At 54.0% G+C, this 25,328-nt stretch overlaps 1 protein-coding gene across 1 annotated transcript; it reads left to right on the top strand.

Moving 5' to 3' along the window:
- The first annotated feature begins 4,888 nt into the window (after positions 1-4,888).
- On the top strand, positions 4,889-21,364 carry PTTG1IP (PTTG1 interacting protein). Its single transcript, XM_065942176.1, has 6 exons — positions 4,889-5,104; positions 11,755-11,807; positions 13,676-13,784; positions 16,979-17,150; positions 17,826-17,872; positions 19,677-21,364. Exons 1-6 carry the CDS (start codon positions 5,005-5,007, stop codon positions 19,721-19,723), a joined length of 528 nt encoding a protein of 175 aa, XP_065798248.1. The 5' UTR covers positions 4,889-5,004; the 3' UTR covers positions 19,724-21,364.
- Positions 21,365-25,328: the final 3,964 nt, after the last annotated feature.

Below are 25,328 nucleotides of genomic sequence, written 5' to 3'. Positions count from 1 at the left end.
CACGACCAAAGTGACTTAGCAGCAGCAGCAGCAGCAGATGGGGGAAAAGTGGAAACAGTGGCAGATTTTATTTTCTTGAACTCCAAAATCACTACAGACAGTGACTGCAGATATGAAATTAAAAGCCATTTGCTCCTTGTAATAAAAGCAACGAGAAACCCAGACAACGTATTGAAAAGAGAGATACCACTTTGCCGACAAAGGTCTGTTTAATTAAACTATGGTTTTTCCAGTAGTCATGTGCGGATGTGAGAGTCGAGCCATCAAGAAGCCTGAGCACCAAAGAACTGATGCTTTTGAACTGTGGTGCTGGAGAAGACTCTTGAGAGTCCCTTGGACAGTAAGGAGGTTAAATCAGTCAATCCTAAAGGAAATCAATCCTGAATATTCATTGGAAGGACTGATGCTGAAGCTGAAGCTCCAATAATTTGGTCACCTGATACAAACAGCCAACTCATTATAAAAGACCCTGATGCTGGGAGAGATTGAAGGCAGGAGGAGAAGGTGGCAACACAGGATGAGGTGGTTGGATGTCATCACTGAATCAATAGACATGAGTTTGAACTAACTCCTGGAGACAGTGAAGGACAGGGAAGCCTGGCGTGCTGCAGTCCATGGGGTTGTAAAGAGTTGGACAAGACAGAGCAACTGAACAACAACATTTGTGCTCACCAATCTATAGAATGCCAATGTTAAGGTCAGTTTTGGGTTGCTTAAGGAAAGTAGGTTGTGTGTTTTTGATAAAGAAGGTATGAGGAATGGATTGCATTTATGAAGGGAAAAGGAAGTATGTCTGACTCACAAGTGGCTGTTTCAGGATGTCAGAACAAATCAATGTGTACAGAAAATGATACGAAGGTTTGTGGATAGTGGACCCTGAGCAAAGAGTTTTGGGTAGGGTCAGGACAGACTAAGTTTAAAATAAATTTAATTAAGTTTACTTCTAAATGAATTTAAAAGTAAGTTGGTGTAAAAACTTGAATTTGACTTTTCTCTCCATTAAGAGGATATGCTTTCTTCAGATGTTGAACTGCCTTTAATAACAGATTTAAGTTTCTTTACCTCTTAAATAATCTGTTCTTTATTTGCCTTTGAAATCTTTTTTGGTTACTTTGGCTAAGTAAATAGCTATTGTCACCGTGACCTATGATCCTATCTGACCGAATGTTCTAAACTCTTTTGATATTTATTGACAAAACTTCCTAAGTCAAAAACTAATGAAACACTTTTGACTTCTCAGTAACTTTGGGATGCTTCAGAGGGCCCCTGAAACATCCCAAAGAGAGATATTAAACTAATCAGTTTCATTTGGTATGTCAAATTATTTGGGAAGTATTGTCAAACGAGCAATAAATCTCCTCAGGTTATAGTATGGTAAATATTACTAATAAAAATATCCTAGAAATTATGTGCCTGCTAAGTTGCTTCAGTCGTATCTGACTCTGTGAGACCCCATGGGCTGTAGCCCGCTGGACTCCTCTGTCCATGGGATTCTCCAGGCAAGAATATTGAGTGGGTTGCCATGCCCTCCTCCAGGGGATCTTCCTGACCCAGGATCAAACCCACATCTCTTACACCTACCTGCATTGACAAATGGGTTCTTTACCACTAGCACCATCTGGGAAGTCTTAGTTTCTAAAATTCTGATATGTCTTGGTAAAATGTTACCAGTTATAATTTTAGTTACTATCTTAAAGTGTTGTCACAGTGGTAACCAATTTTTGCAAAAATGCTTTCTCTTCAAGATTTATAGAAAGGACTTTTGGATAAATATTTTAATGGGATACCTGGCGGCTTCACAAAGATTAGCAAAATGACAGGTTTGGTGTGGGAGACTCATGGCTGAAATATTTACTCATAATTCCACTAATGTTATTAGCTATGTTATTTGTATTTTGCCTGTTTTACAAGATTATTTTTTCTTGTATTACCAAGTATATGACTGAGCCACAAATGAAAATAATGAGGACTAGACTTGAAGCAGTTGATCAAATGTGATTGTCATGGTATAGCTCACAGTATTGGAAGATGCAGAGAAGTTATACTTTTCTGGACCGTAACTAGAGGACAGGTGTCCAGAGATCTTTGACTATTAAGACCTAGTCCAGTAAAAGCACATTGAGTGGCCTGTCAGCAAAATCTTCTCCAGAACTAGGAATGAGCCTTCCTAGCAATGTGGGGGTGAAATGATCATGAAATGCCTCCCAAAGTATGGTCCAATTTATGACCACGAGATGGAGAAGGCAATGGCACCCCACTCCAGTACTCTTGCCTGGAGAATTCCACGGACGGAGGAGACAGGTGGGCTATAGTCCATGGGGTCGTGAAGAGTCGGACACGACTGAGCGACTTCACTTTCACTTTTCATTTTCATGCATTGGAGAAGGCAGTGGCAACCCACTCGTGTTCTTGCCTGGAGAACCCCAGGGATGGAAGAGCCTGGTGGACTGCCGACCTCTGTGGGGTCTCACAGAGTCGGACACGACTGATGCGACTCTGCAGCAGCAGCAGCAGCAGCAGCATGACCATGAGAGAGCCCTGTCGATTACAAATTGGCACTTGCCAAGGTCATTTGCCATGACTGAGCAACAACAATTAACAATGACAATAACAGTAACAAATGCCATCTGCCTCTGCAGGGATTGAACCCTGTGCTGCAGCAGCTGCTGATCTTCAACACCTCCGAAGAGTATCACAGTGGAGAGTGAGGCACTCTGGCTCCAGGGAAACTGGTGAACAGGTCTTTAGATAGTGAGGTATTTTCAGAAACTGATTTCATGACCCCAGTCCTTGACTCTCTTCATATCTAGAAAAGCACTGAATCCCTTCATGGTGACATCAGTTCCTCATGCCTAGTAGAAAACCTTTTGTAAAGTAAGCGCTTGGTTGCATTGAACTCCTCCTGCACCAAAATCTTATGTACTGATCTTCCCAACTACCTCTTCGGAGCAATCTCTCAGAGCTATCTGAGGTGCTGTCTTCCAGGCTGCAGCCCTCATTTTACCCCAAATAAAACTTAATTCATAACTCTCACTTTGTGCATCTTTTCACTCAACAGTATTTTGAAAGTAAGTTAGATAATTCTCTATTAAATATTTAATTTATTTGTGTATAACGAGTGGTTTCTTTGGTTAACAAAATTCGTTGAACCTAAAATGGAAGTTGAAGCTTTCAGCAAAATAGCAGGATGATGGAGGACAAGATAAATGATGACATATTCCTCATTCTCGAAGTTAAGAACTCTCCTACTAGACATGCACAGAAAGGCTCGTTGGAGGTCAAAAAGGGAGGGGGTGCCACCCCATAGCATGTGTTGTCAACCTACCCACAGGCCTCTTTGCTGGAATCCATCTTGGTTAAGAGGTGAGCACACACAGGAGCACCCTGAGATAAACCGAATATGGACTCAGCAGCAGGCAAAGCAAGATGATTGCCCAAATGAAATTCAGGAAGAAACACTCGTAAAAGTGATTCAAGCTTCCTCGAGGCCACAAATCTCCTTCTGAGCCTGCTTATGTGTCCATCCACACATACTCTTTTTCCTTCTAATAAAGACTTGTTTCACTACTTTCTGTTTCTATGTGGAAATTCCTTTTACACAGCTGCTGGGCAAGGGCCTTGTCATTGGTTGCTGTCCCTGGTGGTCTAGTGGCTAGGACTCAGCGCTCCTTCCTTCCCTGGCTCCATTTCAGTCTTTGGCAGGGAACAGATATACCCTGCTTCAAATGGTAGCAGGCCATCTGTCTGCACCCCACCTATTTCCCCAGTGTCAGTTAGATTCCATGCTGGACTACAGGGCCGCTGCCCCAGATTTCACAGCAATAGTCAGGGTTGAGGTAGGTGTGGGACAGTGGTGGGACACGACCCAGTAAGTTACACTTGGATCCTCAATGGGATCAAAGATCACAGAGACTCTGGGCTTCCCTGGTAGCTCAGCTGGTAAAGAATCTGCCTGCAATGCAGGAGACCCCCGGTTCAATCCCTGGGATGGGAAGAGCTGCTGGAGAAGGGGTAGACTACCCACTCCAGTATTCTTGGGCAACCCTGGTGACTCAGCTGGTAAAGAATCCGCCAGCAGTGTAGGAGGCTTGGGTTTGATCCCTAGGTTGGGAAGATCCCCTGGAGAAGGCAAGTATTCTGGCCTAGAGAATTCCATGGACTAGAATCCATGGGGTAGCAAACAATCGGACAAGACTGAGTGACTTTTCACTTTCATTCACAGAGACTCTACCCCCCCCCCCCCCGCCCCACAACCTCCACCCCACCCTGTGACAGAAGCTCCAACCCTGATCTCAGCACTGCTTCTACCAGGGGAGGTGGTCTTACCAGACTGGTCCAGGAAGCCACAAGTCAGGGACCCCGGAAACTTAGCTGATGGGTCTCTGGTTTCCCTGTACCATCCCCGAAGCCACATTGTACTTTTTCAAACACAAACACAAGAAAGCAACTGGACTCTTGCAATATACATTTTTTATCATTTCTTGAGGCCATCGGGTCTGGAGCGGCAGCCTGCAGACCTCCCAGGAGAGGGCCAGCCGCGGCCGAGCCCCGGGGAGGTGAGGGGCGTGCGAGGATCTGGGTGTCGGGCGGGAGTGGGGGGCTAGCGCGCTGGTTCTGCACCGCCAGCGAGACCAATCCAGGAAGCAGCGCCACTTCCTGACTCCTGGAGAGCTGCTGCACCCCTTGTGTGCCAAGGCCGCGGGGGAGCCCCAGCCGAACCAGCCCTCGCTGTCGCGCAGGCGCACTGAGCCGCACGGATCCCGCGGCCGGCCGCTTTCCCGCCGCGCAGGCGCACTGAGCCGCACACCTTGAGGCGCGATCGCCAACAGCTGGGAGCAGGCCCGAGGGCGATGGGCGGGGCCACTGTTGCTGTGTGGCTCGGCGGTCGCCCCGCCCACTTCCGGCGTGCGGCTCTTCCGGGCGAAGGCGCCTGGCCTGGGTCCGAGGTGGGGCGCGTCCAGACGACTGAGGAGACGACGGTCGACCGTCAAGGCCGCAGCCGCCATGGCGTCCAGCGGAGTCCGCGGGCCGACGCCGCGCTGGGGACCGACACTCGGCGGCGCTGCGCTTTTCTTGCTGCTTCTCCCGGCGGCCGCCGCGCAGGGTGAGGGTGGTCGTGGCTCACAGGGTCAAGGGGCCGAGGGGACCGGGCGAGGTGAGGACAGGGGGAGCTGGGTCGGGGTCAAGGAGCGCGGAGGGCAGGGGGTCGCAGCCGTCCGGGGTCGCCGCTCCAGGCCCGCGCGGTTTGCGGGGACGGCCGGGAGCCACCCGAGTGTCCGTTCGTGGTCTGGACCGGCCCTTTGTCCTGGCTCAGCATTCGGGGTGGTTCGGGACCGCGGGGCGGCCTGGCCGAGCGCGCTGTCCCCTCTTTAATGGCCCTGCTACCCTGGGAAAGAGCTGTCGATTGTGGACCCGGGGTCGGAAGCAGAGCTCTAGAGCTCGGCTGACCCACAGCAGGTCAGCGGCTGGAGTCCAGGGGCCTGGCCTTTGTGTGGGCACAGCTGGTGTGTTGGGGGGCTTTGCTCGACAACAGGTCGAGGAGACCTGTGTGCAGCCCTTCCACCGATGTCCACTGTGCAGAGTAGACCCCTCTGAGGAACTCCAGGGTCATCAGTCAGTGCTTGATCTTGGCCTGCCCTGCCGCCCAGGTTCTAGGCTCTCCAGACCTTCCCTGCTTGGGCAGATGGGTGGTCCTCCTTGTTTATCCCACCACTTCTCAGTAACTACCTGTGCCAGGTGCTGAGCCCACATAGTGACTGACTGATGGAAGCGCTGAGTTCCTGGGCCGCCTGACCTGGAAACAGCAGTTAGAGGGGTGAGGGGTGAGGAGAGTACGTGACCTAGCTCAGAAGCTCCAGAAAAGGGGCTGCTGGAGGGCAGTGTCCTGTGGGTGATCTGTAGGTGGGGGGCGGGGATCTTGGAGGGTTTGGTGGGGAAGCTGTGTGTGGCGTGCGGGGGATGGGGGGTAATCACCAGTGTGGGGCACAGAGCCTCTGGCTGGCCACCTCACCCTCCTGGGCCAGCTTGAGGGCCCCGGGGCGTTTCTCAGCTCTGGTCAGCTGTGGCTGCATCAAGTCTGTTTAGCCCTGCAAGGCACCTTCCCTCTGTGTGGCCTGAGCGGGTGTCTGCGTGCAGCGCTGCGTGAGTCTCTTCAGTCTCCTTCTAAACATATTTGGGTGTACACTTGTGACATTGTCTCTCAGTGCAGCAGTGGAGTTGCACAGAATAGGGAACTTTTGGTTGAAATTGACTTTTCAGCACAAATGTGAATTTTCAGCACAACAAGATAGATGTAGATGAAGAGAAAGAGTTGTCAGGAAGACCTGGCTCCCGTGACCATGGGTCCAAGGAGCCCTGTGAGCTGGTCTGATAGACCTGGGAATGCTCTTTACTAAACAGGATGGATGAGAGCCAAATCTGCTATCACCCAAGAGCCTCTCCTGGGTGGCTGAAGAGCCTGTGCCCTTGCATTGTTAGAGTGGGTGTGTCAGGAAACGCCCCCGGTGTGTTTGGCTGCTTGCTTTTCATGCTGGCTTGGCCCTGGACTTCTGAAGCCACCAGAGACCCCTGTGAGCTGAGTGGGCGGGTCCTGTGACAGTTTGGGGATGAAACCAGGCTCTGTTTCAGGAGGAAAACCACTGTTTTTCTAGCCACACTGAGCACTGAGGTGCCCCTTTCCCACAGAGCTTGGGCTCGATGTGTGATTTTACTGCTTGTCATGCTATAGGAATGTGACTACACCATCTAAGATACTTTGCATTCCTTGCAAGGATGTTGTCTGTATTAGTCAGGAAAAATTGCCCGAAAGAAACAGAACCAACAGGATATATGTAGAGTTATGAGGGACTGGCCCATGGGACTGTGAGGCTGAGGAGCCCCATGAGCCACTATCTGCCCAACCAGGGAAAGCTGGCGTGTGGTCCAGTCCACACCTCAAGGCCAGGCAGCAGGGAGCCAGGGAGTCTAAGCCCAAAGGCTCACTGGCAAGGGGAGATGACAGCTCATAAGGCAGATTTGTGCTACCTTGCCGTTTTGTTCTGTCAGGGCCTCAGTGAATTGGGAGATGCCCACCTCCTTGGAGAGGGCCAGTGCTTTCATCTGTCCACCTGTTCAGATGCTAATCTCTTCTGGAAACACTTTCACAGATACTACCGGAACTGTGTTTTGGGAATTCCCTGGCAATCAAGTGGTTAGGACTCGGTGCTTCCACGGCCAGGGGCCCCGGTTCCATCCCTGTTTGGGGAACTGAGATCCTGCAAGCCATGAGGCGTGGCCAAGAAGAAGAAAAAAATCTTCGTAAAAAGGAAAAGAGAAACGGTGTTTTACCAGCTCTCTTGGCATCCCTTAGCCCAGACAGATTGACAGGTGTGTGAACTCAAAGACCATCACGACAATCCAGAACCAGCCATGTCTTCTCTGCTGTGCGCTTGGGTGGAGGGGAGGCGTTAGGAACCCACAAGGTGTTGAAGAGCTTCAGAGAGATTCATTGAATTGAAGAAGTTTCGTGGGTTTTGGACCCCACTTTAATTGTGTATGGGGTCAGATTCCAGCTGAGTTTCATCTTTACATCCGGAGGGAAGGCGACCCTTGAAAGGACCTCAGTCTGTTGTCCTAAACAGAGGGATCAGAGGAGCTGGGGGTGGAGGTGGGGCTCCTTCAGCACTCTTTCAGTCCAGCAGCACTGCAGTCCTGCTGCTGAAAACGGGGGGAAGGGGGCTCCCAAGCAGGTCACAAAGCAATGGGTGCATGCATGGGTCTGAACCTTTGCCTTGCTCTGTACTCTCCTTCCCCCTTTTCTGCCGAGGTGGTAAGACAGCCAGGACTTTCTGTCTAAATGAACTTGCCTCCACATTTCTCCTGTGAAGGTGACAGCCCCAGCACCTCCCGCCCCATGTGTCCTTTCACCCTGCGCCATGGCCATAGTGCCTGATTCTGGGGACCTTCCACTGCCACTGGCATGGCCAAATGCAGCCCTCTGGCCTGTTATGTTCCACAGGAAATATGCTTATTGTTTCCTTGTTGTTAGAAAACATGCCTCTTCATACACGTAGTGTGTGTCCTTCTTTGGTTAAGCAAGACTCACCTGAAACTGTAGGAAAGAACTCACGTGTACCATGGCTGGTATGTCCTGAGAACCCTTTTTCTTTAGCTTAGTTTTCCTGAGAGCACAAGACTTAAGGTTCTCTAGTCACTGGCTTAGAGTCCAAGCTGGAAAGCCTGGCCTCAGTGACATGGCCCCTTTTGAGCTTGGGATCTTGGGTGGGCTTTTTGGCTCCAGATTTCCTGTTTCCATGATGAGATTAAAAATGCCCTGAATGACCATGAGTGCCTGGTCTCTGAATCAGATGTTAATAGTTAACATGTTTTCCTTACTACGCCCTGGGGTTTTCAAGGGCTTTGTGCTGACTTTGTGAGGGCTGTATAACATTGATGTTTCTGCACTGAGAACCTGCCTGGTGGTTCCAGGCCATGCTGGGAGCAGGAGGGCAAGGCAGTCCCCTTGGCCTGCCCCTCCTGGCTTCTCTGTTGACTTGTGTTGGCCCATGACCTGGAGACCCTGGGCTGGACGGGTCTGCTAGTTCCTGCAAGACCAGTTGTCACACAGGCTTCTACGTTGGAAATTCCCCATGAAGAATTCCTCTGCTTTATTACTGTTGCTCTCTTGGCCTCTGTTAAGATTGACAACAAGGAAGTGCAGGCTTTCTTCAGTTTTTCAGAAGGAATCGAGAGTGGATGTGTTAGGTGTCATGCAGATAGATCCCCACCGTGCCTCCCTGTCCAGTGCTTTATTAGAGAAAGTTCAGAGCTGCAGAGAAAGTGGAAGGAAAGATGGTGCAGTGAACTCCAGAATCCCTGTCTGTTCTTGCAGCCTTGGCCACGTGTGCTCTGCCTTCCTGTCTGTATCTGCCTGGGACGGCTTATTTTGGCGGTACGACGTGGCTTGTGGGACTGTAATTCCCTGACCAGGGACCCAGGCCACTGTAGTGAAAGTGCAAAGTCCTACCCATTGGACCACCAGGAAAGTTGGATTACCCAGACCGATGAGCGCAAGTTGTGATGTGGCCATTTGCCCTAAGTTTGCCAGGGTGTATCTCCTAAGAAGGAAGATATCAGCAGAACGTGACAGTCAGGTCTGCATGGTGACCATTAGGATGCTACTGAACACTTGATTTAATATACACCCCGTGCAGACGGATCACCAGTTACCCAGTAGCATCCTCCGACCACTGACCCCGGGCACTCGTGTTGCTTTTGGCTGCAATGTCTCTTAGCCTCCGTTCCCTGGAGCAGTCCCTCAGCATGTCCTTGGGCTCAGAGGCCTCTTTGCCGTCCTGTCAGTTTCCTCTGATCTGATTCTAGTGCCTGTGGGGAGGGTTCAACCACTGGGTGACTGTCCTTCCTGCACCCTCGGAGGCACCTTCTGCCACTGGTCCTGTGGTTCTGTGGTCATAGGTTGTTGCGGCAATACGTTTATCACTCTTCGGGTGCCTTTTCTCTTCCTAAGTACAGTTAAACAGGGTGGCGGGGTGCTCTGAGACCGTATGTAATCTCTTGTCTCTCCACAAATGGCTCAGTGGTCTTGGCGTCCATTGTGATGGAGACTCTTGGCTGGTTGTCCTTCTCTGTTTATTTCATGCTAGTGTGAAATCATGAACATTCAGGAGGTGAGAGTCCATCACTCTGATGTTTAAGTTGTGCCAGTTTGGCAAGGAGGAGCCCCCCCACCCACGCTGGCTTCTGGGCCTTTGTGCCACTCTCAGAGGCAGCAGGCTGTCCGAGGTGACGGTATTGTCTCCGCCCCAGTTGTGGGGCCAGCTGTTGTCCTGCACGGAGCCCAGTGCCTTGTAGTGGGGACAGTATCGTCTACCCTCGGCCCCTTGGTGGACAGAAGTCAGAATTCAGCTTTCAGGTGAAGCTGTCCTCACGGCAGCCCCGCGGGGCTCCCCCTCCTGCCATCCAAGGCTGGGGGGTAGGGGGCCTCCGAACACCTGTGGCAACCCTGCCCTCTCGGCCCTGCTGTGAGAGGCGTTTGGGGGCTGTTAGCCTCCTCTGCCCTCCTGGGCTGAATGTGTCAAAGTAGTCTAAAATCAGCTTCAACACAAACTTAACAGCACTTCACTGGAGGCTCTGAGAAGGGTGCTATTTAATAGTGATTGCCTTAGAATGGTATGTGGTGACAAAAATGGGCTTTTATTTTTAAAAATGGGATGTACAAGAGCTACACTATTGAAGAGAAGCGCTCCCAGCCCTCTCAGGTAGCAGTTTACTGTACACGTCCTGGTCAGCAAACGTTATGAATGAGATTGTGACTTAGACCTAAAGCTCCCTTTCCTTCATTTTATCATGAGACTCTCAGGAAGTCCAGGGAGTTGAAGGACCCAGGTGGTGAACACTCTTCTTTCTGCCCGCCGTTGGGTTTGTCACATTCTGAAATTACAGACACCCCTGCGCCTCCCTGCACACGTCTTTATCAAGAGCTCAGTGTTCCTCTTTCCTTAGATCCATTCATTCTATGTGCAGTGAGATGCAGGAACCTACGTGTGCCATCGCGTGCATTCCACTTGTGTAACCCTGACCTCTTTCCAGCCTCAGAACAGGCGCCTCCAGCGGTCGGGGCCCCACCCAGTCCGACCTGCCTGCCTCAGTTGAGTCTCACCTATCCAGAACCCTGTACTGTGGGCCTTTGTGGGGGCCTCTCCCTGCCCTCATGGTCTGTAGAGTCATGTGTGTGCGGGCGCACTTCTCTTTGGGGCTGAAGAGTGTCCCACTGCAGGACTCTGCAGTCACCTCTGTCCCCTGCCCCCAGGCACTGCGTGTGAGGAGGAGGTGGTGCTGGGAGGGGCTCATGTTCCCACTAGGCAGGAGGAGCCGCCTGGCAGCTCTCCGGACCTGCGGGGAGGCCGAGGGGCATGCAAGGTGCCTGGACCCCTGGGCTGTGTTCAGCTCTCGGCTGTTCCCATATGTAAAGATTGCCGTCAGCCCTCCTGCGCACATGAGTCCTGGTGGGTCTGGGACACACAAGACTGAGAGTGGAACTGCTGAGTCTCGGCGGAGCATCTGTTTGTTTGCAAGTGGCTGAGCCGTTCTACACACCTACTGACATGCCGAGAGCCCCGGATCCTCGCCACGGTTTCACATCCTCAGTTCTGGTGGGTGTGAAGTGGGACCTGACTGTGCCTCCTGTGCCTTTCCTGGTGGCCAAGGGTTGTGCTCAGGCCTCTTGTGTGTGCGCATGTCAGGGCAGCCTGGGGTGAAGAGCAGCTGCTTGATGGTGGTTTGGAGAGTCTTTGTTTGTGCACCAGCTCTCCCCTGACTGGCTTGAGTTCCAGAGCTGTTAGCTCCTCAGCTTTGAGTCCTTCCTGTAGTGGCTGTCCCAGGAAGATGCCTGCAGGGCAGGGGTGTGCGGGGTGCTCCACGGGGTTGGAACGTCTTCTCCCTCCTGCCTGGGGGACTGGCTGGGGGCTGAGGCCTGGTTCAAGCCTAGCCTGGCGCTGCTGTGGCCTTCAGCTCCAGAGTATCTGCTGAGGAGCTGGTCAGTGGTGCCCAGGCAAGAAGCAGGCGGCCGTCTCCCGGGAGACCCTGGGGTCAGGACCGCTCACGCTGCTGGCATGTCCCCACAGGATTCCGCTTATAGAGGCTCAGCCGTGCACCTTGAAGGCTGGCTGTCCCTCTCCAGGTTCTGAGCATGGCTCGCTGTGCCCTCCTGGTGTTGACACTGCAGGGTTCTCAGTGATGTTCATTCTTTCCCTGCAGGTTGTTCTCAGAACACAAGCAGAACCTGTGAAGAGTGCCTGAAAAATGTCTCGGTAAGTGGTACACGGTCCGCGCATGATCCAGAAGCACACTGGCCAGCTCTGACTCTAGGGGCCGTGTGCATGGTGTGGGGTTAAGGGTGGTCAGTAACAGCTTTTCTTGGGCGATTTAAGCTATCTCAGGAGAGCTGCACACACCACCGAGTTATTAAAGTGCTGCTTCAGCTCCTGAGAGCAAACGTGTAATGGGCTCACAGCCAGGAACGCATGTGAGCCCCGGGGCCCGCAGGTGTGGTGTTGGGTGAGCGCAGGTGCTTGGAAGTGGGGAGGCATGTTTAGCCCCTAGTCTGTGACTGTGGACCTGTGTCCAGGGCTTCCTGGGCGTCATTCCACCTTGCAGGCCTGTTGGGACAGGGGCTGGGCTGTTCTACACATGGGCCCTGAGACATGGCAGGTGTGCCTGGAGTCCTCCCAGCCCCCCTCTTCTCACCCAGTGCTGAGCTCTCCTGCTGAGGGGCCTTTGAGACAGAGCGCCCCATGTTCTTTCTCATCTCTGGGGTTGGGGTGCCCAGATGACAGTGGGTGCACATGTCCTCTGAAGGCCTGACTCCAACTCTGAACCCAGGCAGGGGAGGGCTTCCCTGGTGGCTCAGTGGTGAAGAATCCCCCTGCTCAGTGCAGGAGACACGGGTTTGATCCCTGATCCGGGAAGATCCCACATGCCTCAGAGCAGCTAAGTCCCTCCGTGCTCTGGAGCCCGTGCCCTGGGACAAGAGAAGCCACCACAGTGAGAAGCCCACGTGCTGCACCTAGAGAAAAAGCCTGACCAGCAGTGAAGCCCAGTACAACCAAAAGTAAGAGTGCAGAGGAAAGCCAGGCCTCAGTTGTGTGGCTCCTTGAAGCACAAGAGCTGCTGAAAGGGTCCAGAGGCCCCTGCAGCCTGCCACCGCCCCGTGTGGTTCACCACGTGCTTGTGCCTCGTTATCTCAAAACAGGAGAGAGATGGTGGCAGAACCACCCCAGAGGAGAACTTATTGCAGTGTGCTCCAGGGGCTCCCGGTAAAACTGCAGGGGAGGAATGGAAGATGAGATGTTTAAAACTTGATGGTTTTAAAACGGAGGATTTCCCCTCAATTTTTAACTCAGGAAAGAACTACTGAAATGGAAGGGATCCTCAAATGGCCAAAATGAAGAAGGCCTTGCTGCTGTTTGTCATTTTGAACATGAGGCACCGGAGTGTACACTGCCTCGGTGGTCCTGGGACCCCAGGTTTCATTGGGACATTTTTTTGGTAACAGACTCTCACTCTAATTTGGGATGGAAAAATAACATTGTTTTCCATCCTGTCAAAACCTGAAAAACAGCTTCGTGAAATCTTTACTTTCAAGCATTAAAAATACCCAGAATGTTCTAACCTGGGTGGGCTTGTTAGGTGGCTCAGACCTCCCTTCTGAGCCGGCACCTGTCCAGCTCCGGGCCCCTGCCTGATGTGCTAGCCAGGTCCCCACCACGTGTTCCAGGGACACAGGCAGCCCGGCTTCAGGATCACTGGTTCTGCTTCTCTTCAGTTGCATCGTCTTTAAAATGGACCGCTCGGTGTAGTTGTAGAGGTCAAGTTAGGGTCTTCGCAGGGTAATAACCTTGGGTAGACACCACTCAACTGCCTGGCTTGGTCCCTTCTGCAAGGGATGTGGACCCTCCAATGAGGACGTGGGGAAGCACACAGTGCCTGACTTCCTGCTAGTGCTGCAGGAAGCCACGAGGCTTTGGGTGCCTGGTTGAGTGAGGAAGGCCTTGGTGGGTGTGTGGAGGTGAGCTGCTGTGTTGGGGAGGGCGTTGAGGAGGGAACAGCAGTGGCGGGGGCGGTACAGGGCAGACCCTGGCCCGTCTGACACCTGACATCCTGTCATCGTCTCTTCCAGTGCCTTTGGTGCAACATGAACAAGATGTGCCTGGACTACCCAGTGACCAAAGTCCTGCCGCCCAGCTCCCTCTGCCGGCTGAGCTCTGCCCGCTGGGGCGTGTGCTGGGGTGAGTCGCCACTTTCTTTGGTTTCTTGCAAAACCAGTGTTGTTTTGAACATTCTGGTTGTGCTTAATGAAGGGAAGACACCAGAAGTGGGAATGGCCTGTGAGAGTGCTGGTGTCTGAGAGAGGGGTGGCCCAGGTATGACTGCCATGGCCTCGGTTCTGCAGGTGTCTCCCCACGTCCCAGGGCCGTGCAGGTGGTGTCAGCACCTGTCGCGGTGGTGGTGCTTCTCCTGGGGAGACGCGCGCTCAGTGAGACCCAGGCTGCTTTCTAGTGGCCATATGAGGTGGTGGGTGGTATGGGCTGCCACCTGGAACTCATTTTTATGAGCTGGGCTTATTAATCCTTTCCTTAGTAGCTCATGTTCGGGCCCTTCTAGAGGCCTGCCTGGCTGCAGGTTGTGGGAGCTGGTGCTCTCACAGGGAGTTGTGACAGTCTGTTTGTGTGTTTGCGTCTTGGGTTCATCTGCAGTTTAGTCTCTGTTACCTTTTTCTAAACGATTTCTCTCTCAGAATATGTCAGCCTTCAACTGAACAACTCACTTCTGATTTCACCCGCTGAAACCTCAGGGACCCAGAAGTTTGTGTGTATGTGCATGCATGTACATGTGTAGAGACATGCTTGTTGATGTCCATGCAGCTGGCTGTCCTCATGGCCACCCTCAGCCCAGAAAGGCTCCCTGGGCCTCGCCAGCGTCTGCTTCGTGTCTGTCTCCCCGGGACCTTCCCTCTCAGTTGTTCTGCAGAGACGGCTCTGGCTCCAGGGAACTGTGGGCATCTTGGGCTTTAACTGTTAAAGTGCTTTTAACAGTTGGAAGCGTGGCTCCTAACACAGTGCGCACTTGAGCCGTCATCCCCTCTCTCCAAGCTTGAACTCTATAGAGTACACGCATGCATGTGTACATATATGTGTGTGTACAGACACTTGTATTCTAGAGGACATGCACACATATGCACATACTCGTGTGCAAACACACACTCGTACTGTAGAGGACAAACACACATGCATGCACATGTGTGTGGACACACACATACGTGTACTCAGTGGGTTGTCATAGGAGCCTGCAGGTGATGCCACTCAGACCACATCCAGTACTTTCCTCTCCCCTGGGACCCCACGGGCGACTGCTGTGGTGTGCTGGTGGACTTCGGGCTATATATGGGCTGCCGTGTGCTCCTGTGTGGGCTGAACGCAGACGCCTACCGCCCTGGGCATGCCCTTAGGACCAGACTGCTGGCTCACACCAGCAGTTTAGCCTATCAGCCACACGTTTCTCAGGAGTGGCCACCCCAGTCTATGCTGCTTCAGGCAGGGTGGGGCCTTGGTCGGTCCTTTTCTGTGATGTGAGGTTCCAGCCCTGGGGCTGTGAGTGCAGCTGGACACAGGACATCTTGCACTGGGTAGTTTGGGGAGGGGGACTCTGCATTCCACGCAGGCTCGCACTGGGTGAGGGGGTGCTGGGGGGCAGTCTTTGTGGTAATAGGAGGGTGGAGTGCCCGCAGTTCCCAAGAGAAAGTGTGATGGACTTGTTGGGTTCATCCTCGGGCAGGCAGGGAGCTGGGATCTCGTCCAGGGGAGCCTTGTGGTCGGGCAGCTGGAGATACTCCTGGTTCACCTGGTCACAGCACACCTCGCTCCCATGCAGGCCTGGGCCCCATGTGCTTTCTGTTCTTAGAGATGACGGGCATCTTATCCAGTTCTAGGCATAATTGTGTGGGGTTGTGATTGTGACAACCTTAAATGTATACATTCAGTTGGAGAACAGTGAAGTCTACCATTTGGCCCCTTATCCAGGATCAGGTCTCTCTTTGCTCAGGTCTATTATGCCCTGTTCCCCATCATGGTGAGATTTCTGTTTCTGCTTTATAACTGGGTCTAGCTGCTGACGAGAAAGGCTCCTGTGGGGGCAGCTGTGTCTTAGAGCCAGGGTCCTCTCGGTTTGACCGGTTTTTAAAGTTGATTGTTAGGGAGTTCTCTAGTCCAAAAGTTACACCCCCTCCTTGCAAGGGTCTTGTGTTACTTCTATTTCTTGTGTTTCTGGCACTTCAGGATAGGTCTGGAGAGAAAAAACCACAAGATTCACGGCCAGCGCTGTCACGCTGTCAGCCTGAGGTGGCTCTGGGGTGGGGGCACCAGGGCGGCGGGCATCTGCCTCCCCCACCCCCGGCCAAGGAAATGGCAGGGTCGAAGGTTATCAGCTCCATGAGGCAAGTCCAGTGCTGCAGACTATCATGGGAGGGTCCCACCACTATCCAGGAGTACAGGGCGGGGCTGGGCTGCCTGGACGGTGCCAGGCTGTACTGTGAGAGGCTCTGGTGTGAATGGAGTGGAAAAGTACTGGCTGGCTGGTTTTAATTTGTAAACCCTCAAGAGAAGCTGGAAAGAATTGGAACTTGTCCTAAGTGTGTTTGGTCTGGACAGGAAACCATAGTCAGCTGATGGCGGCAGTGCCGTTTTCCAGGCCCTGGGTGTCCCTTGGCCCGGGCCATGGCTCTGGCGGGCCCTTGGCCTGCACAGGCGGACTTGCCTCCTGCTGGCCTTTGACTCAGGTCGTCAGAGCAGGGCTGGTCTCCCTGGTTTAGTCAGCTTTTCTCAGGCTGGAAACATCTCTCCAGCATCAGGTGATGAGGAAAGTTACCTGTTGCTTGAAGTTGATGGAAACTGGTGACTCAGTCACAGAAACAGGTTGGAGGAAGGTGGGGCATTGCTGCCACAGCCCTGGTTCTGGAGACCCCATGGGGGCGGGGTTCTCCTGGTTCTGGAGACCCCATGGGGGAGGGGCATTCCTGGTTCTGGAGACCCCACGAGGTGGGGGCACTCTTAGTTCTGCAGACCCCACAAGGAGGGGCATCCCTGGTTCTGGAGACCCCATGAGGAGGGACATCCCTGGTTCTGGAGATCCCACAAGGAGGGGCGTCCCTGGTTCTGGAGATCCCACAAGGAGGGGCGTCCCTGGTTCTGGACACCCCATGGGGGAGGGGTGCTCCTGGTTCTGGAGACCCCACGAGGAGGGGTGTCCCTGGTTCTGGAGACCCCATGGGGAAGGGGTGCTCCGGGTTCTGGAGACCCCACAGGGAGGGGCGCTCCGGGTTCTGGAGACCCTTTGGGGGAGGGGCACTCCTGGTTCTGGAGACCCTGCAGGGAGGGGTGCTGCCAGGAGCGCTCAGGCCCCTAACTCTGCGCCTTTGCACCTGCAGTGAACTTTGAGGCCTTGATCATTGCCATGTCAGTGATCGGGGGCTCCCTGCTCCTGGGGGTTGCCATCTGCTGCTTCTGCTGCTGCAGGAGGAGCCGGAGCCGACGGCCGGACAAGAGCGAGGAGAAGGCCATCCGGGAGCGAGAGGAGCGCCGGGTCCGGCAGGAGGAGCGGTGAGGCCCAGCCTGATCCGGGGGCAGCAGGGTGGGGCGCTCCTGCTGCCCGAGCTTCCTCCACGTCTGAAGAGCGGGACCACGTGGAGTGTCCGCAGGGTTTTCTCAGGGTGGTATGGAGGGTGGGAAACTGAATGTGGGGGCTGGGCCGGCATGGCCTCTAGTGGGTCATCCAGTCCTGAGCCAGTAGAGGCTCAGCAGGAGGAAGGCATTTAACTAGGTCTCCTGTCCGTCTGGGGCCTAACTGGGCCTCTTGTGTGACCAGTGCTCTGGTGACCATGTGTCCCTGGTCCTGGAGCCCTTTGGCGAGTGTGCGTAGTGCGGCCAGGGTTGGGGGTGCTGACCTGCCAGCCTGCGACTGCTAGGGGCCAAAACCCATGTACTCCCCACTGTCTTCAGAACCAAGGAGAAGATATTTGCTGATTTGTTTTTATGTGAAAAGAACGTTTTCTAAAATCACAGTAAGGGGCACTGGAATTGGTTTTATCAAAAGGAAGAGTTGAATGATGTGCCATCAAAGCAGCCTCGAGTGCGTGCTTAAAACCTGCCCGTCCCAGTGGGCATGGCCATGGCCAGGCTGTCCTGCCTGGCCTGACTCCAGGCCAGAGGCAATGAGAGGCACAGCTGTTAGAATTACGCTGTAGTTTGGTGCTAAACCAGATTTCTCTGTTTTAGGAGAGCGGAGATGAAGTTGAGACATGATGAAATCAGAAAAAAATATGGTAAGAACAATGGGCTCCCCATTTCTGTTGGCAGGAGCTGGCCCAGCCTTCCCGGTCCCGTTCAGTGCTGGGCAGCCTCTGCTGTGTGGGGGGTGGCTCTCCAGGAGCAGGTGGTTGACCACTGGTCCCCCCAGGTGTTTGTGCCTCCATTGGCCTTCCAGGCACCTGTGTGCACATGAAGTGCTGCCTCCCTTCCCCTCTGCTCGCCTTCCAGTGGGGGAGCTTCTGAGCTGCGGGGCCCTGCATCCTCCGCCCTCAGGCTGGAGTTGCTCCTGGCCTGTCTTCCCACCCTCTCGGCAGTGACTACTCTCAGGCCTTGTCCTGGGAGCTGTGTCGTGTTCTGTTTCAGTGTTTGCTTGGCGAGGTTTTCCGTTGGGGGGACTGTTTTCTTTGGTGTTATGAGCATTGAACCTGCTCCTGTGTTTAGATAGTTGTGTGCTGATTCTCAAACCACCAAAATCATTGGTGTTTTCTGCACTTGGTTTCCTCTGAAATTGGAAATTGTAGAAAGGAGCTTTTTGACATCTGATTAAAATTAATGTAAATAAGAGACAGATGGGTGTGTGCTCGCATGTGTGTACACACACACACACCTGGACACACACACACACACTCACACTCCTGGACACACACACTCACACTCCTGGACCTGTGCCCAGCCTGCACAAGGCCTTTTCTGGAGCAGTCAGACCTCTGATTACAGTTAATGTAAATAAGACAGGTGGGTGTGTGCTCGCATGCATGTACACACACACACACACCTGTATACACACACACACCATACCACACCACACCGCCCCTCCCCCCGCCCCCGGCCCTGTGCCCAGCCTGCACAAGGCCTTTTCTGGAGCAGTCAGAGATTCCCTGTATTCCTTTCAAGGAGGTGATCAGTTGCCCTGTAATTGCACTGATGGAATTAACTTGTGCGCATTTGTGTGAAGCCCTCTGAATGGCCTGGACTGTGGAAGGAAAGCCTCGACCATGGGAAGAACCCGGGGCAGGGTCAGGGCTGAGCCTGATTGACACACAAGACACAGCGCAGACCAAACCCCAGCTCCTTTGGTGTCCTTCTCACAAGGCGGCTTATGTCTGTTTTTCCCTCTAAACTAGAAGTAGCGCCAGGAGCTGGTTTGGGTATTTTTTTCCAACAGGACCTTAACAATCCTGCTTGATAGTTTCCTACCCCAAGCCAGCTGTGCGTTTCTCCCCAGCTGAGCTCACCGTCTTCCCCTGATAGACAGCACCCTCCCTCTGCCTGCACCTGGCCCCGTCCCAAGCCCTGCAGGGAGGAGAGTTTTGCAGTGGCTCCAGCTGTTTAAAGAGAGGGAGAGTATGCTGCTCACACAGACAGCTCCTGGTCTTCGGGTGTTTAGCTCTTTCACTGTTGAACTGACAAGTCACTTTCTGCCTGTGGCCTTAATTCTGAAAATTAATCAGGATTTATATAGAGCACCTCAAGTATGGTGCTTTTGTTTTCTTCTGTATAATTTAGCCAGCCACGGAGGGATGACACAGTGGCTTTCATGTTTCTTTCTGAATCAGCAAACACGTCTTTTTTGCTTAGGACCTATTTTTCTTAGAAGTATTGTTTCCAGTAAATTTCACTTTGGTTTTAAAGTCGCCAGTGGTGTGACGTTCTCAGAAGGGTAGTGTCTGAGCTCCTTGCACACCTGTCTTCCTTGGGGCTTCAGTAAACCTTCATACAGGCTTCTGTGGAAACCTTCGTGCACAGCCTCACATGCCTTTTCTGGCTCTTGTTGCCTGTGGCCGAGTGTATTTCTAATCAGGCTTGTTTTGTTTTCAGGTTTGTTTAAAGAAGAAAACCCATATGCCAGATTCGAAAACAACTAAGACACACTTGGTGGCGCGGCGAGCAGTCTTCAGGCCTCTAGTCAGCAGGGACCCCGCTGCCCGTCCGCCTCCCACCCTGGGGAAGGAAGCTGCCTCGGGCCGAGGCCTGGGAGCTTCTGTTTCCTCTTCTCTCGTTTCTGTATTTAGTCACTTGAGACATGAAGGCTGTCAGGGCTTCTCTGTTGTTCTGTTGTCTGCCTGGGGAGGACATGGCGCACCTCAGGCCTCCGGTCGTCTGTGGGCCAATGCAGATGGCCCTGCATTCGGGCCCGCGAGGTCCACATGCAGGAAGTGGGGCGGTGCAGTCCGTCCTGGGACCTCCCCCAACCCCTGTCGCTTCCCCTGCACCTCGGGGCCCAGGATGCAGTCTGACCTTGCCCACACCGAGTAGCATTGAGCCATAAGCCTTTTTTTTTTTAAATTATTGAATTTTATTCTCCTACCCAAAAGATTCTCCCAAAAAGCTTTATTGTCAAAGTTCAGACCATTTATAGGGTGATTTTTCAAGTTTGTGTCTTTACTGGTACATCAAGATATTTTTCTAGTGTTCATCTGAATTATAAAACCTCCGACGGTCGGTCGTCGGTCAGGTGCTATTGTGTCCTGGGGGTGGGAGGGCCTCCTGAGGCTCTGGCTGCCTTTTCAGCCCCACTGAGCGTCAGCCTCGGGGTTGGGGTCTCCTGAGTCAGACCCTCCCTGCTGTCTCTGGTGGTCACTCAGGGCTTGCAGGTGACCACAGGCCCTCCCTCAAGAGGAGGGGGCCGCTGATGGGATCTCCACACATAGGCACTGACGGCTGTCCCACTTTTCCACGGACCCTAGCTCCCTCCCGGTCGTCTGTCTTGGCCTGTCCTGGGAATCTCCCACAGAGGCGGCTGCTTGAAGGGGTGTTGGGTGCGTATGGTGCCGCCCTTGGGGTTCCTTTCTTCCAGATTAAGATGCAGGCCCGCAGTCAGTAGCCCTTGCGCTTCCTGGCAGGACAGCAGATGGTGAAGTCGCTGTGAACAGCCTTTCTTTAAAAAAATCTGAAAATAGTCCTAGTTGGCAAATTGTTTTAAATAAGGAAAACTGAGCTTTGGGAAGGAAGGTGAAAGTGCACAATAAGTAGGAGCGTTCATGCAGATCCAGGGGTCACACGTGCCTGGTTAGCCGCACGGATCTGTGTTTGACCTCACAGTTCCACCCTCACATTTCACAGACCAGAAACAACCTTTAACAAAATCCTTTGTCTTATTTCTCTGATTTCTTGGGCATTTAATAGCAATGAAAGTATTATGAAACATTCCTAAATATAACAGTCTGCAAATTTTTACTTTATGCTGTTTGTTCATAAACTTTTTAGTAGACTAATGAACTTTGTATTAACATGGTAGTTATATGAATGTAAAATCACTCTTTCTTGACTTGAGGCTGCTGAGCTGAAAGCCGAGCCGGGTTGTAGATAAAATGGGTTGTTAGAGCAGGGTTGCTGGTGCACGTGCCACCCTCCCACACAGCACAGAGCCCTCCGGGGAGCGGCTCCGCCGTCTCATGTTCTGAAGCAGCACCAAGAGCAGCCAGAGATTGTAACTTCGAGTCTGAGTGCCTTAATCTTTAACCAGTTTCCAATCAGCTGATTAATACATGCTTTTGTTGACTATGCCTTGCATTCCTTGTGTTTCGTTTCTGGGGGCTATGGACGTGAGTGCTTGGGGAGTGAGGGCAGCAGGGCTGCTGGAGTATAAGACGGACTTCCGGACCCATTGGCATGAGTGCGCAGCCTGCTCCTGATGCCAGGCCAGTAGGGATGCTCCACACCATGAGCTGAGTGGCCCCCGGGCCCTGCCCTGCCATGCATTCATTCCACCTGCAGTTCCCCTGTTGCAGACCGTGGCCAGCACAGACACCTCCCCCTCGTCCCCCACTCCCTCCCCCCCGGGGTCTCGACCTGGTGTGAGGAGGGCCCCTCCATCTTCTGAGTTGCTGCTTAGTTGGGGTTTTTTTGAGCACAAGCCACATGTCTCTTTGCTCAGCCCTGCGATAAACGTTCTCTGCTCCAAACTCTGAGGTTAGTCTCAGTCACAGGGTTGCTGAGGGCAACTGGAAGGGATGGGCAGGCAGGGCACCGCCAGCCCCTCCAGGCTGCTGCGGGAGGAGGTTGGACCTATTCACACCTGGGACTGGGCTCTGCTGCCTCCCCTCAGGACACAGGAAGGGAAACCACAGTGGGGGCCCGGCTAGGTGGCTGCTTGGGGAAACTGGCCCCCTTTCAGGAAGGTTCCAGGCGCTCACTGCCTGCCAACTAGTGCCAGCCCACAGGGAGCCTGCCCACTCAGTGACTGAATCCCAGGGCCCGGGCACCAAAATGAGCAGGAGCCTCTTCAGGGGCCACAAGACAGAGTCCTGGGCTCTGGAGCACGTGGTGGCGGGTCTGGGGTCAGAACTGGGCTGCTGTGCTCACTGCCTGCCCCCGCTGCCTCAGTCAGCTTGCCCCAGGCCCTGTGACCCCGACTCCACATTCCTGCACCTCTCCCTGGGCCCACTGGGCATCAAAGACCTCTGACCAGAGCCGCCTGAACATGGGCTCCACGAGCCATGACTGCACTGTCCAAGCGTGCCACCCACCGTCGTCGTCAGCAACCAGCCCCCAGGGGACATTCTAGTGTGTTCCCAACAGCCAGACCCCTGGCAGGCCACCTGCCCTGATCAGGCCGCTACCCCCCACTGTCTATGGGTGCATAGCGTCTGGCTGAGCATCTGGGCTCCCTACCGCCTGCTCACCAGGCCCGTCAGCTCCGGTGATGTCATAGTTGGGTCAGGCGCTGCAGACGACAGAGCCAGAAGGTCAACTGGCCTGAGGTCAGTGTGGAGGCACAGGCGGTAGGTGGTCTTGGCTGGCAGGGCTGGGAGAGGAGAGGGAAGCAGGTGCCAGGCCAGCAGCTGGAGGGAGCCCAGGTGCTGGAAGCCGAGTTAATTCACCCTGGCAACTGTGACCCTTGGGGCCTGGCTGTGACCCCAGCCACTCCTGAGGACTCATCTGCCAGAGGGGGGCTCAGAGGATCTTGGAGTGCCTCTGCTCCAGCCACCGTGACAAGACCACTGACTCGAGGCATATACAACAGACATTTCCTGTCTCAACGTCTGAAGGCCGGGAGTCTCAGGTGGCCCCTCCTGTGGAAGCGCAGCCGTCCCTCTGTATGTCTGTCCTCACCTCCTCTCCTTGGAAGGACCCGGACAGATGGGATTAGGGCTCACTCAGTGACTTCATTCTAACTTCATTTCTTCATTAACCATCCCCTCTCCAGAGCTTGACATCCTGAGTGCTGGGATTAGGGCTTCGGCTGGTGAATCTGGGGGACATGACCCAGCTCGTCATGTGCAGGGAGCCCCACGTTTGACCCTTGGGGTGCAGTAGCCTGTGGCACCCGTTCTGGGATGCAGGGCTCTGCTCACCATCTCAGTGGCAGGGGTGGGTTCCACAGCTTCCTAGGCCTATCTATAGGGCGGTCTTCCCTTCAGTTCCAGGCACCAGTGGGGAGGACCAAGTGAGCTCGTCCCTGACATGTCTGGGCCTCTGGTTCCCACGGGCCCACAGTGAGCTAGACTCGAGTGGGACCCATCCTCATCTGGCCTCCACAGGCCCCACTCTGGCCAGCAGACCTCTGTGGCTGGCCAGGTCCCCACAGAAAATGTTGCTTCTCTGTCCTTGCCATTCTCCAGGCAAGATTACTGGAGTGGGTTGCCATTCTCTCCTCCAGGGGATCTTCCTGACTCAGGGATTGAACCCCAGTCTCCTGCACTGGGAGGCAACTTCTTTATCATCTGAGCCACTGGGGAAGCCCCCTTGAGCCGGTAATAACCCCTGAAGGTCAGGGATTTCCTTTGCTCCAGGACAGTGGCCCTTGAAAATGGCTACAGGTCCATCTGGAGAAGCCCTGAGAACCACTCTATGGTCTCACCTATGGCTGAATGACAGGGTCCTTTCTCACCAGTCTGGAGACCACTGGGGAAAAGCCAGGTGTCCCCATTACCGTCACAGCTGGGTTTTGTCTGAATGTATATGCACACTCAGTAATGTCTGACTCTGTGACCATATGGACTGTAGCCCACCAGGCTTCCTTGTCCATGGAATTTCCCAGTCAAGAACACTGGATCAGGTTGCCATTTCCTTCTCCAGAGGATCTTCTAGACCCAGGAATCAAACTTGCTTCTCTTGCACCTCCTGCATTGGTAGGCGGGTTCTTCACCAGCTGAGCCACAGGGGGAAGCCTTTGCCAGACTTTGGGAAGTCTTTGACCAAAAGGCCTAGAATTTTCCTGCCTGCTAGCTTAGCAGCTATGCATCAGTTTCATTCTCAGGGCCTCTCCCCTGTCAGTTCCTGGGGCTTAAAAAATTCTGATTCCTCTCCTTCCTTCCAGGTGACATATTACTTCCTCTGGTCTATCTCTAGCTTCTGGTGCTGACCCCTGGCATCCACCCCTCCAGGACCCCTTGGTGATCCATGGTAGATTCTCCGATCTGCAGAGGTCAGCCGCTGAGCGTGCTTTGCCTGTGCATTTCTCCATAACTTGGTGCAGCAAGTACCCTGAATTTGGCTGGAGGGGCAGGGCGCAGGCTCACGTACTGGGCCTACCAACGGCCTCATTTCCAGGAGCCCAGACCTTTGCTCCACAGCCACGAACCCACCTTGGCAGCCCACTGCATCAACCTGTGCCAGGCCCCGCCTCCAGGCACGTCCATTGCGCTCCCCTGTGCCAGGCTCCACCTCCAGCTCGTCCACAACCCTCTCCCGTGCCTGGCCCCGCCTCCAGGAGCACCAGTCTCCTGGGTTTGGGGAGGGAGGGACGCAAGAGGTGGTTTTCCCCCAGCGTTTCCAGGTGATGGTAATGCACAGTAAGGCTTAGAACGACTGCCCCAGAGGCTTGCTCCGCGTGGTGTGGCCCAGGTTAAGTAGCCTGGCGTCACCTGGGAGCTCGATCGGCTTGCAGAGCGTCAGTGCCCACCCAGGGCCTGATAAGCCAGAGCCTGTGTTCCTCCGAGATGCCCTGACAGTTTATCTGGAGTGTCCCGGCTGAGCACCGCCCACCAGGGCTCTCAAGCTGGAGCTGCGTCGGAATCCCGGAATCCCCCCCGGAAGGCCCTTAAAACCCGGATGGCTGGGCCCCGCCCCAGAGTCTCTGATCCAGCTTGTGTACTTGCAGCCTGTTCCCAGAAGGCGAGGGTGCTGCCCGTCCAGGGATGCAAGAGGGTGACCCCGGTGAAGCCCGATGTCCTGTTAGCCCTGCGTCCCCAGCCTGCTCTCACGGCTGCACCTCTAGCCCCAGGCTTTTGCAGCACCTCCCAGATCTGACAGGCGCGAGGCCTGTTTCTAGGATGTTCCCCAGACCCCGCCAGGACAGCTGGGGAGGACCCACACCCTCGTTTGGGGTCGGGAGGTGGTCGGCAGAGGGGCCCCACCTCCGCAGGGAAGGGCTAGGTGGAGTCAGGTGACCGGAGGCTGCCCAGGGGTCCAGCAGGGAGGAAAGAGGGATAAAATGAAGGATCGCTGACAATTTTTCTAGACCACGGGGCCGTTTCCCGGTTTCTGTGGCCAGGGGGAGGGGTTTTCTGCTGAGGTTTGGGCGGA

This window comes from Muntiacus reevesi, chromosome 8, assembly GCF_963930625.1.
Source record: "Muntiacus reevesi chromosome 8, mMunRee1.1, whole genome shotgun sequence".
NCBI lineage: Eukaryota > Metazoa > Chordata > Mammalia > Artiodactyla > Cervidae > Muntiacus > Muntiacus reevesi.
The sequence above is the reverse complement of the archived record's forward strand: the minus strand, read 5'-3'. Positions and strand labels throughout refer to the sequence as shown.

Coding starts and splice junctions, on each gene's coding strand:
- PTTG1IP (XM_065942176.1), top strand. CDS start 5,005: ATGGCGTCCAGCGGAGTCCGCGGGCCGACGCCGCGCTGGGGACCGACA. Junction 11,808..13,675: donor AGTGCCTGAAAAATGTCTCG/GTAAGTGGTACA, acceptor CGTCTCTTCCAG/TGCCTTTGGTGCAACATGAA. Junction 13,785..16,978: donor CCGCTGGGGCGTGTGCTGGG/GTGAGTCGCCAC, acceptor TTGCACCTGCAG/TGAACTTTGAGGCCTTGATC.